This window comes from Vigna angularis, chromosome 6, assembly GCF_016808095.1.
Source record: "Vigna angularis cultivar LongXiaoDou No.4 chromosome 6, ASM1680809v1, whole genome shotgun sequence".
Taxonomy (NCBI): domain Eukaryota; kingdom Viridiplantae; phylum Streptophyta; class Magnoliopsida; order Fabales; family Fabaceae; genus Vigna; species Vigna angularis.
The window spans coordinates 34,507,802-34,519,196 of NC_068975.1; the positions used below are offsets into that span (position 1 = coordinate 34,507,802).

The following is an 11,395-nucleotide window of genomic DNA, read 5'->3' on the forward strand; positions in this document are numbered from 1 at the left end:
ACTATTCAATTACGAAAAACACTTCTAACAAATCAAAAGGATTGGTGGCATAGAAAGTTCATTTTGTTGGTAAGGCATGTCACCCATTTCATATAGAATGTTAATTAGGAAGTGAATTTGGAGATGCCATGTTAAACTGGTCACCATGATGATGACTACCCTCCAACTCAAAAGGATTCAACCTTACTTTGCTACTAAAGTGACTTACACTTTCTTCTGTCTCAGCATTCATCTCATCATCATCTTTCCACAACTAAATTCCACCAACCTTATTTTTCAAAACATCAAAGGAATCACAACAAAAACCAGTCAGAATTTTATAAATGTATACTAAGTGTCAATGTACATTTTTAGTGTTCATGAATCATTACTCTTTTAAATTTTCTCATATTTTTAGGAAAAGGAATTAATAAAGGCATGATATTTGAACAAACCTATGTATTAATACTAGATCGAAATTTATTTGGTGCCATTATTTACTTTCTTCTACTTAATAAGCTATTTTAGATTTTTTTTTTTAGAAATGGATTTGATATTATATCGACATTTGCATGAATTTGGTCTAATCTTATAGTGTTTGCATCTCTTTCCTTTTTATGGTCAAACATGTTATAGATAACTAATGAATCTTAAAGTGTCAACATATCGATTTACAAGCCATAAGTTTGTTTTATAGACCAGTACTACAACATTAAAACTCCAAGTGAAGTGGTATAAACTTGAATCTGCATTCACATTATTATGATATGTGATTTCAACATTAGTTCAATTTTGATTTGAAATAATTGTAGAAACAGGAAATTGATGCAGAGCAGGTAAGTGAAGTGACTTATAGAGGATTCAACACAACTTCTGCAAATGAGAAGACAATTAACTTAAATTGTAATCCATCTGATTGTTTCAACATTACATTGGATCAAATTTACATTCTTTTTTCAAAAATTTCCAAACATGCCTATGCTTTTTGTAAGAATATTGCTAACGGGAAGATTGGATCCACCGTTCCAAAAGTATCTTGTAAATAAAATAAATTCCCATGCCAACCTTGATGATGGTGGATTTAATGTAATGGAAATTAAGCTTTGCTAGATATTCCCAATATTTTTGGCATTTCTAATGAACATGGACATGTTGTGAATTTAGTATATTTTCTCAATTTCCTTGCCTACTGATCTTTATTTTTAGTAACCCTAAAATTTTTATCACCCTAAAGCTTTTTTATATATAATAATAACAAATAAATTAATAAAGATGACATTTGTGGTATCCTTTTCGGTACGTAAAATCGAAAATACATACATAAAACAAAATATAGATCCAAATAGTACTAGGGACGCAAACCAAAATGTATATAAAATATTATATTCCGTTAGTATAGAAAAACCTTTTTATATTGGTTAGAAAAGATACAGGAACGAAATTTATAGAAAGTTAAATATTATATAAAATAAATTGTAAATAATAGAAATAATAATAACAAAAAAATACATTTTTTTATTATAATCAAATCATTTGAATAATAAAAAATATTAAATTATTTACATTTTCGACGGTGGAATCGCCTATTAGAAAGTGAACATTAAGTCTAACTTAACTTCACAAAATCGGCTTGTAAGATAAGGTTTGCACCTCACTTATATATTATAATTTGGCTTTTATCTCTAGTCGACGTGAGACTTTCAACACTGCCGATAATGAAAAAAAAACCAGTAAAATCGTATATTTTTGTAGTGTATTATGTACAACTCAAAATTTAATTTCTTCTACGACCACATTATATAAAAAAACATAAGAATAAGCTCACTATTCTAAATCGCATGACATTTAATATTTACAAAGCTTTAAATACTCTCGTGTGTATATATATATATATATATATATATATATATATATATATATATATATATATATATATATATATATATATATATATATATATATATATATATATATATATATTTTTTGATTATAATGAGAAAAGTTTTATTTTGAAAACAAATTTCTTGTAACATCCCTTATTAAATAAAATATTATAAATGTAATAATCAATAAATAGAAGAAATAACTATATAACTATTGTATTATCATCATTCACATTGGTATGTATTGAGTATAGAAAGTGATATATACATAATAAAATTGTATCTAAAATATGTTAGTGCATTGTCCTCCTCCTATCAAGAATCAATAATAATATATTTAGCTCACACAATTAAGATGTTAATTACAAATAAAAAAGATAATATAAACAAATAAAAATACAAGCTAATGTACCAAAAAGAATAATTATACATATATAAAATAATAACATATATAAACAATCATATTAACAAATTCTAACATATAAATCATTCATGATATACTCGATCATCCAAATACATATGATTCTAACAAATCAACTCGTAAACTAGATACTCAAATCATGATTTATAATATATATATATATATATATATATATATATATATATATATATATATATATAAATTGGATTTGAGTTAATGGTTAATATACCAACTATATAAAAAAAGTACACCATTGTATAAACATAAACTATTATGAATAGTCATTTTATATTAAAAAATAATTAATGATCATTTACGCTAATTAACTCATATAAATGTAGATCAATTAAAGATTTGATTAAGTAAAAATTAATGGAGAAGATGGAAATACGTGCAGGAAAAGGGCAAAGCTGGCCCATAAACAAAATAAAAATCCAAATACAATTAATTTCACCCACTCAATAAGAAGTACGGCCAACTAAATTCATTGAAGTAGGCATCCGAGGATCTATTCGTGGTATTCATTCACTTAAAAGGTCAAAGTAAATTTAAGATTTGGGAAACATATGGCAGATATTAGCATGTGAATTTTATTAGCAACATAAATATGTCTTAAATTTAATATAAATTATAAAATTTTATAAGTAATGATAAAAAAATTAAAATTTTTACAGATTAAATAAATAGTAAGTAAAACTAAACAATATCTTATTCAATGAGGTGAAAAACATATTTTAAAATTTTATACTATTTTTAATAAGTTTAAAGAATAATGTGATAAAAAATAAATAGTGTACTTTGATATCATTAAAGGAAAATTTGTTTTAACTTGAAATTTTCACATAGAAAGTATTCTTTGAGTTAAGATTTGATTGGTCTTGTTACAATTTATCTGTAAAAGTATTTAGATGATTTAAAAAAAAAAGAAAAAAAATTATAAAATATAAACCAAAACAACGAATCCATAAATCCATGTAAGGACCAGTCCATTGTTTTGTGTTAATTCAATTGTACAAATATAATTACACTTTGATTGAATAGCTTGTAAAAAAAAAGTAATGGATATTGATTCAAGACAAACTTTATGTTCACTTTAACTATGGACGAAAAATGAAGAAAACAAAAACATTTTTATTTATATCACACTAGACATGAATAAATAAAAAAATAATGTCGAAAAGAATAAATTAATAAATAAAAGTAAATGGTGAAAATCTAAGCTAGAGGCAGCATTAATTAATATTTACAGGAAAGCATCCATTAGACATGTTGGAGGTGCTAAGTGAAGGGCCGTTATTATTGCAAGTAGGACTGAGTGGTGCCACCATGTTCTCTTCCTTAAAGAGATCCAAAGTTTTTCATAGATAATTATTAAATGTCTATGATGGTTTTGTTGGAAACAAAGTTTGAATAAAAATAAAAGATAGACATGAATTTATATTCACATAAAATATCTCTAATAATAAAAAGTTTTTTTAAAATAATATGAAAAGCAAATCAATAAAAATTTAAACTAAAATGTGTGAAACAAGTTATAAAAATAATGTAGGATCCATCTACATCCAGTCTCGGTCATATGATAAGCATCCCAGCTAGCATACTGTGACGGATCATCATCACAAGCAACCACCCCTCCCTCCCAACACTTGGAAATATCATTGTATTGTAAGGATCAACTCCACATCAAACTTTCATAACATTTCCACCATATATGTAATAATTATTGGATAAACTTAAATTAGGGTGTTTTTATAATTTCATTGATTTTGTTTTGAATTTTATTTTTTATTGGCTTCAACTTTATAGATTCAGTTTTTGTTATTATTTTTAATTCTACCGATTTTAATCCTGTTAATTATTTTTATACTTGGCCAATTATTATTATACTCACCCGTTAGGGTTATTGTTTTTACTTTTGGTCTTGCGGCTATTTAAGACATGCGACATTCAATAAATTATATACACAGAATTACAGAGTTCAATATCAGTGTGCGTCGTGTTTCCTATAATATGGCCCTTTTATAAAAGCTTGAGCGATTAATTTATAAGCAGCTTCAGTTAAATGTTTTCCATCCCATCCAATATACTTAGAAGGATCATCACAAGCATTCACGCCTGGATCACCACACTGTATTGATACATTGAAATTGTATGGACCTCCCTTTCCACAACATGCTTTAAGAGCAATAAGTCCTGCATACCAATCAAAACTATATCATTTGCTTTCATGAACTATGAAGATGCATTATCTAACCACTTTCATTTCTTCAAATATTCCTTCAATTTGTTACCAAAGTATATCAAACAAAGATAAATGTGCTGTGCTCAACTATGAATGCATGAAGAAACATATTTTTGAATAAACTTCTATCAGTAAGAATTGGGAAGAATGAATTACCAAATTTTGCAGGACGACGATATAAAGTCATTCCAGCATTGTAATAATCAACATAGATAATATTAACGTGAGGATGAAGAGATCGAAGCTTATTTAATTCAATTTGGAGTTCATGGTTGTAATATTCAGCAAACTCGTTTAACCACTTCAAGCATCCAAATTTGTCATATTGCTTCTCAACTTTGGTTTCATAAATTGTTAAATATATTACTCTACATCCAAAAGGGAAAATCCCAGGAACCATGAGCGTGCGAGCCCCTAAACCAATCAACTCCTGTTATACATAAAATTGAATATTATGTGAAATAATTTAAACAATTAACGTATTTTGAGCCAAACTCATGTGCAATTTTATTGCAAAATTGAAATTAATTTAGTTAAAGAAAATTAGAATCTTACTTTGGTTATTGAAGATATTGTATTGATGACATTAGGCACATACGATTTAACTTCTGCTATGCTCTTTCCTACAACCAAAGGATGATTGAAATCGTTTCCACCTATTTCACCCACAAGAAATAATGAGTTCTTAACCTCTTCACTGCAACCTGCAAGATTAAACCTTAATTAAAAATCAATAATAACAAAATTAATTATTATCTTGTTGGATGTTCGGGACATGAAACAATAACTGTCTTTCCTTTCTATACACTTGTGTTTTCCTCCACGTGTAGAATATAAAAGACATTACGTCATAGAAAAGTAATAATAGAAAGTGGTAAAGAAGCATGGATGAAGTATTTCCCACTAAATTATGTCTGTATTATCCATAACGTATTACTTCATATTGAGACAATTTTACATCTTGTAAACTGCTCACGTGTTGTTCTACATGCATGAACTTCGACTTTTGTGACAAAAGCAATGATAACTGGATGAGAAATTGTCGCAAACACCTTACACGTATTTAATTTCAATAAAAAATATGTGATAAATTATATATATAATAAATTGTGCGAGATTCTCTTAAAGTTGGATGAAGGCTTATTGGTTGAGTAAGAGTAACAGAAAAACTTACTTTGGGAAGAAGAATTGCAAAGAGTAGAAAGCAGTTCCTTAAACCAAGTGAGTTGAACTGACAAAGAATAATTGGTTTTGACAGGAATGCCTCTCTGTTGAAAGAAGGTTGAGTCCATTGCCGTCGCTCCTGCAACTGCAAAATTGGCTCCTCCGTCTTTCCAACTCCATCCACCAATATTCTTCTTTTCCAGATACGGTTTCACCGATGGAATCCCAAGAAACTCAGCTATACAACAACAACAACAAAAAACATCTCAAATATAATATTTATGTATAAAAAGAAATAAGGTGGTTAGCCATGAAAACCCTGGCCACCTAACACGGCACAAGTACGATACATACCCATTTATCGAGGAAGAAGACATTAATATAAAATTTTACAGATTGCAAAGAAAGAGACGGTGAATTATTTTATTAAGTCCTAACTATTCATTCCAACTCGGATCACTCTCGCACCACCACAAACTTTTCCAAGTGTTTTCAACGTGTTATATTCAAGTAATCCAAAAGTTTCAACGTATGGTTCGTATTGTTCAGTAACATGTGCATTCCGATTAGACACTCTCAGGTACAAAAGTGACTTCCTTTTAGCATTTCAACAAAATTAATTATCTAAATTATTTTAATAATTAATCGATAAAACCTGTTTACTTCAAAAACAAATTTGTATAAACTATTTTTTAGTTACAAGAAAATGCTTTATCATGTTTTTTCTTTTATTTATGTTCTCCAAGTATAATATGAAAGGAATTATTAAGATGAAAGGCGATGGAAAAAGGGAAGTGTTACCGATGAAATCGATGATGAGACGACCATCGGAGCAGCGGCCTGTGACATTGTGAAAGAAGGTTTCACCGTAAGGAGGGAAGAAGCAGTTGTCGGAAAGCGGTGGTGAGCTGAGATAGAGGTTGCCTGTGTCGGCGAGGGAATCACCGAAGCTGAATATGAAGGAGTAAGGGCATGATTCTGATTTTGAAGAGGTTACAGAAAAAGAAGTTATCAGCACAAATGCTATCACTATAATCCTAACTCGCCTCATTGGAATTCTATCTTCCCATTCATTCCCAAACATATATTTATACAGGCTTAAATGCTTATTTCGTCTTATATTAAAAGAGATGAATGTCTGTTTACTCGGTTTTAAAGATCAAGATATTGAGTCTCTATGCAAGTTTAACAAATCATCAAAAAAAAAGTTGAACAAGAGATAGAAAAAGTTAGACAGGAGAAGAGAGAAGAGAAAAAATACAAACACATCAGCATGAACTTAACGCCGTTGCTGTCAACTTAACGGACATGACTCAATGTCTTCATTTTTAAAACCACGTACTAAACAAACAAAAATTCATCTCTTAACATAAAGACGAAATATTAAGCCATTTATATAACATGGTCACGCTTTTTCTCACCGTAATCATGACTGCGTGTCATCCTTTTTAGCTTAATATTTTCTTGATTAAATGGCAACTAAACAAAATTAAATATTTGAAAGGAACAGTATTATCACACATTTTTATATTTATTTGATACAAAGATAAAATAATCATAAAAATATAATTTTTTATATTTTTTTAAGAAAATATAAAGTAAAAAAAATATTAAATAAATATAAAAATTTAAATATTTCAAAGAATTATCTTTCAATATTTTTCAGTAAATGTAGCTAAATAATAATTGTTTAACTGTCACAACGTATACGTATAAGATGTAACGCTTATTTTTGTAAAATTTACTTTTTCTTTGGCATCCCTACATGTACAATTATATGAAAATGAGATGTAATAGAAAATTTTAGTATGTGAATTTTACTGTTTAAGTTTCTTTGTCTTTTATTACTATTTTAAAAATTTTAAACAGTTTACCATTGTATTAGGTTGGCAACAAATGATGTTATTTTTTAAAAGAATGTAACTATATGACGTCGTTTATAAAACATACGACTTGTTATATAGGTCGTTTCCAGTACTTATAAAAATATAATAGTAAAATATATGAAAAGCACATAGGCCATTCTTTAATTTAAACTGTGTTAGTTATCAAAAATTATCATATTAATTAAATTTTCTATAAAGCAAATGATGCGACATTGCCTATAAACTACGATAATTAAAAGAAAATTATGCTTTGAAAATACAGAACAAACGAATGATATGAGATTAATTTTATGTTTTATAAAATTAAACTATTTTTGCGATTAGTTTATGCTTTGAAAGATTTTATGATTAATTTATAAAATACGGAACCTATTTTTGGAGCTATATGTTTTCTCCCGATAAAATGCTTTCAACAAATTACCAAATTAAAACATAAAAGGGACACCGTTTGATGATGTGTTTTTTAACTGCAAAAACGTATGCTAAAAGCAGAAGGGGAACCTTTTGTTAGTCACATCAAATTATTAAAATAAAATTACGATCTTGGTGTATGTAATTCACTTTTTTGTGGATTAAAAATAACATTATTCATTAAAGAAAAATATTTTTTGAGATATTTAAATTTTTATATTTATTTGGCATTATTTTTGTTTTAAATACAAAAATTTATCTTTTTATAATTATTTTATTTTTATGTTATGTCAAATGAAAGTAAAAATGTGTTATAGCAATGTTTCTCTTCATTAAAAGCTTTTTGAAAGTAAAGTGAAAAAATTATTTATCATATATTAAAATAAAAACCAACCATGCATTTAGGACTTAAAAGTTATTTAAGTTTAAAATAAAATATGTTTTCTACATTATGAATAAATAATTTTATTTTATTTTTCATTATGGGCTGATGTTAGGTCAAATAATTGCAACCCAATTGCAATCCCTTCTCTATTTTAATGGAAACGAGGAGGAAATAAATTCAATTTAAATGTGAAAGCATACAAAATGTAGTATGAGGTAATAAAATCAGTTACATTTACGTGAAGGAAAGCAAGTAGAGATAACAACGAATGGGGTCGGGTACACTTTCCAAAAAAAGATCACCCAAACTGTTATCCGTACGAATATCTGTTTAAAAAATATTTAGGAATATTTTAAAACTCAAAAATACTCCTAAATATTTAAAAATATATATTTTTATAAATTATTAATATAAAATTTAAATAAAATTACAAAAAATATAATGTAAATTAAATTAAATGTAAATTAAAACTTAATTTTAATTAAATTTAATCATATAAAATATAAATTAATTTTAATTTTAATTAAATTTAACTTAATAAAATATAAATTAAATTTTTATTTTTATTTTTTTGTAGATAACGAATATCTGCGACTATGAATAATATAATACTTAAATCCGACCCATTTTAACGTGGATATCAAAATATCTGCTATCCATCGTTCACGAATAATAGATATTTGCGCGTACTAATTATTTGTTACAAATTTTATTCCTAAGTACTCCCGAGGAGAATTTCTTTTTTTTTTTACATCCCTAAAAGTAAGGCTACGAGAGGAAAAGGAAATGAACGACAAAATTATTGTAAGTGTAGCTAAACCAAATGAGTGAATGAGAAGTGACAAGTGAACAACCATAAGAGAGAAGTGAAAGGTAGATAATGGTCATTGTAGTATTAGGTGGAACAGAAACAATAATTGCAATTCAGTTGTTTTTTTTCTTCTTTAACTTTCATTTTATCATCAATAAATTAATAGATGAAAAATATCAACAAAATTGAAATGATTTACTTATTGATGAATTTTTAAAATTTAAAATTTTAAAATAAATAATTATCCACAAATTTTATTAATTTAAAGTTAAAGTAATAATTTTAACTCTCATTTTATTAATAAATTTTTCAAAAAAATTATTTATTAATAATAAAAATGTTGTATTATTGACAAATTTCATCAATTGATAATATTTATTAATAATTAAAATTTTCAAATTTATTGATAAAATTTATCTATGAATTTTATTTTACTGATTATTTTTTTGTCTACAAATTCTATTTTATTGATATATTTTTTTGTGGGTAAAAATTTGTTAATTAAGTAGTGTGTAACATCCCAAAATATAGTAATTACCATAGATCAGAATTAATTACAATTAACAGTAAAACATGCAGTCTTTACAATTTACATAATACAAGGTTCAAAAGCCGAACGGCTTGGATACAAAAATAACGAGCGTAACACAAAAACAGGAAAGTAAACTAGAACGAACGGTTTTACAAAAAAATTAACCGAACGTCCAAATAAGCTAACATTTACAACCTAACATCTACGAGCGCTCTAATCAAAACGAAAGACGGACGTCCTACTGCTCCGCTTTCACTTCCACTTCAACCAAGTTTTCTTCTTCGATCACATCCTCTAGGGTGGCCTCGCCTTCTGCTCACATCCACACGGATGATCATTGCAAGACAGGACGAACGTACATAGACAGCAGGACAACACAAGGAAAACGAAAGGGTAAGCTTATATAGTTTAAGTTATACATCAACACATACAATAAAACATTTCATTCCACACAACACATAGTTTAACATATAACATCATGTAGCATATATATATATATATGACGACCGTCCGGACTGTATGAACCGTGTAGCTACAGGCGTCCTTGCACCCGAGTGATGTAGTAACTGAGATACACTCAACAGCTGCCACTCGAGGTTAGCTCTATCCAAAGTACCCCTAAGGAATAGAACCTCCTGCCATTCCCACACATGACTACTCTCCTCTACTTGAAGATGAGTATCACGGAATATCAGGATGGACCAAGCCAGCATTAGCAATAGCCACAGTCATACTTAACCAATTTAATATCCAACATATATATATGAGACGTTCCTCCCTGGAACGCTCGTTCAAATTCCATAATCGTATAATCATGTAATATAGTGTTCACACGTCTTAATATTTCATATTCATAACATTTTCATTCTATGTTCCACTTTCTTAAAAGGACGAACGTTCAACTTTCTAAAGGAAGAGGACGAACGTTAAAAGCCAGATTTAGAATAACCCATTAACAATCAGAAAGACTCCAGAGGAATACGACCATTTTCAGAATATTTTAAGTACCAAGAGGTCAGGTTGACTCAACTTGGACGAAGATACATCAAGAAGAATACTTAACTACATTGGAAATCTTTTGTTTAAAAGGGGTCGACTGCCAGTCAATGACCGAACGCGCCAATATACATTTACTAATTATTTGGACGAACGTTATTTACGTTCGTTAAGGAATCAAAGATAAGGACAAGCGTTCGGTTTAAGACCGAACATTACGTTAAAACGAACGTTAGGTAGATGACCGAAAACCAATCATGATGAACGCTTGGTACAAGACTGAGCGCTCTTTAGGACGAACGCTTGGTATAAGAACGAGCACTATTTAGGATGAACGTTCGGTATAAGACCGAGCGCTATTTAGGACGAACGCTCAGTGTAAGACCGAACGTTACTTAATTCAGTACCATTTAATTTAAGGCGTACGACAACTCTATGCTGAGCCGAACGCTCAAACATAGTAATTCGAAATAAGGACGCTCGTTCTCAAATCGAATTCTTCCCAAATGAAAGAATTCTACTCTAAGTATTTTTTTTTAGGGAAACCGAACGGTATAAGACCGTACGATGACGAGCGTAATGTATCATAGGAAATTATCATATCCGGATTTTTACTAAGTTAACTCAACCTTTCTCATGTGATTCTTATTTCGTAACTTCATATCCATGATTAATTCTCATACTA

General features: G+C 28.3%; 1 protein-coding gene across 1 annotated transcript; it reads right to left on the reverse strand.

Moving 5' to 3' along the window:
• Window positions 1–3,802: 3,802 nt before the first annotated feature.
• On the reverse strand, window positions 3,803–6,740 carry LOC108318837 (GDSL esterase/lipase At1g28600). Its single transcript, XM_052879634.1, has 5 exons — window positions 6,491–6,740; window positions 5,700–5,927; window positions 5,081–5,229; window positions 4,682–4,955; window positions 3,803–4,476 (listed from the first exon to the last, which is right to left on the reverse strand). The coding sequence occupies exons 1-5, from the start codon at window positions 6,738–6,740 to the stop codon at window positions 4,268–4,270; spliced, it is 1,110 nt and encodes a 369-aa protein (XP_052735594.1). The 3' UTR covers window positions 3,803–4,267.
• Window positions 6,741–11,395: the final 4,655 nt, after the last annotated feature.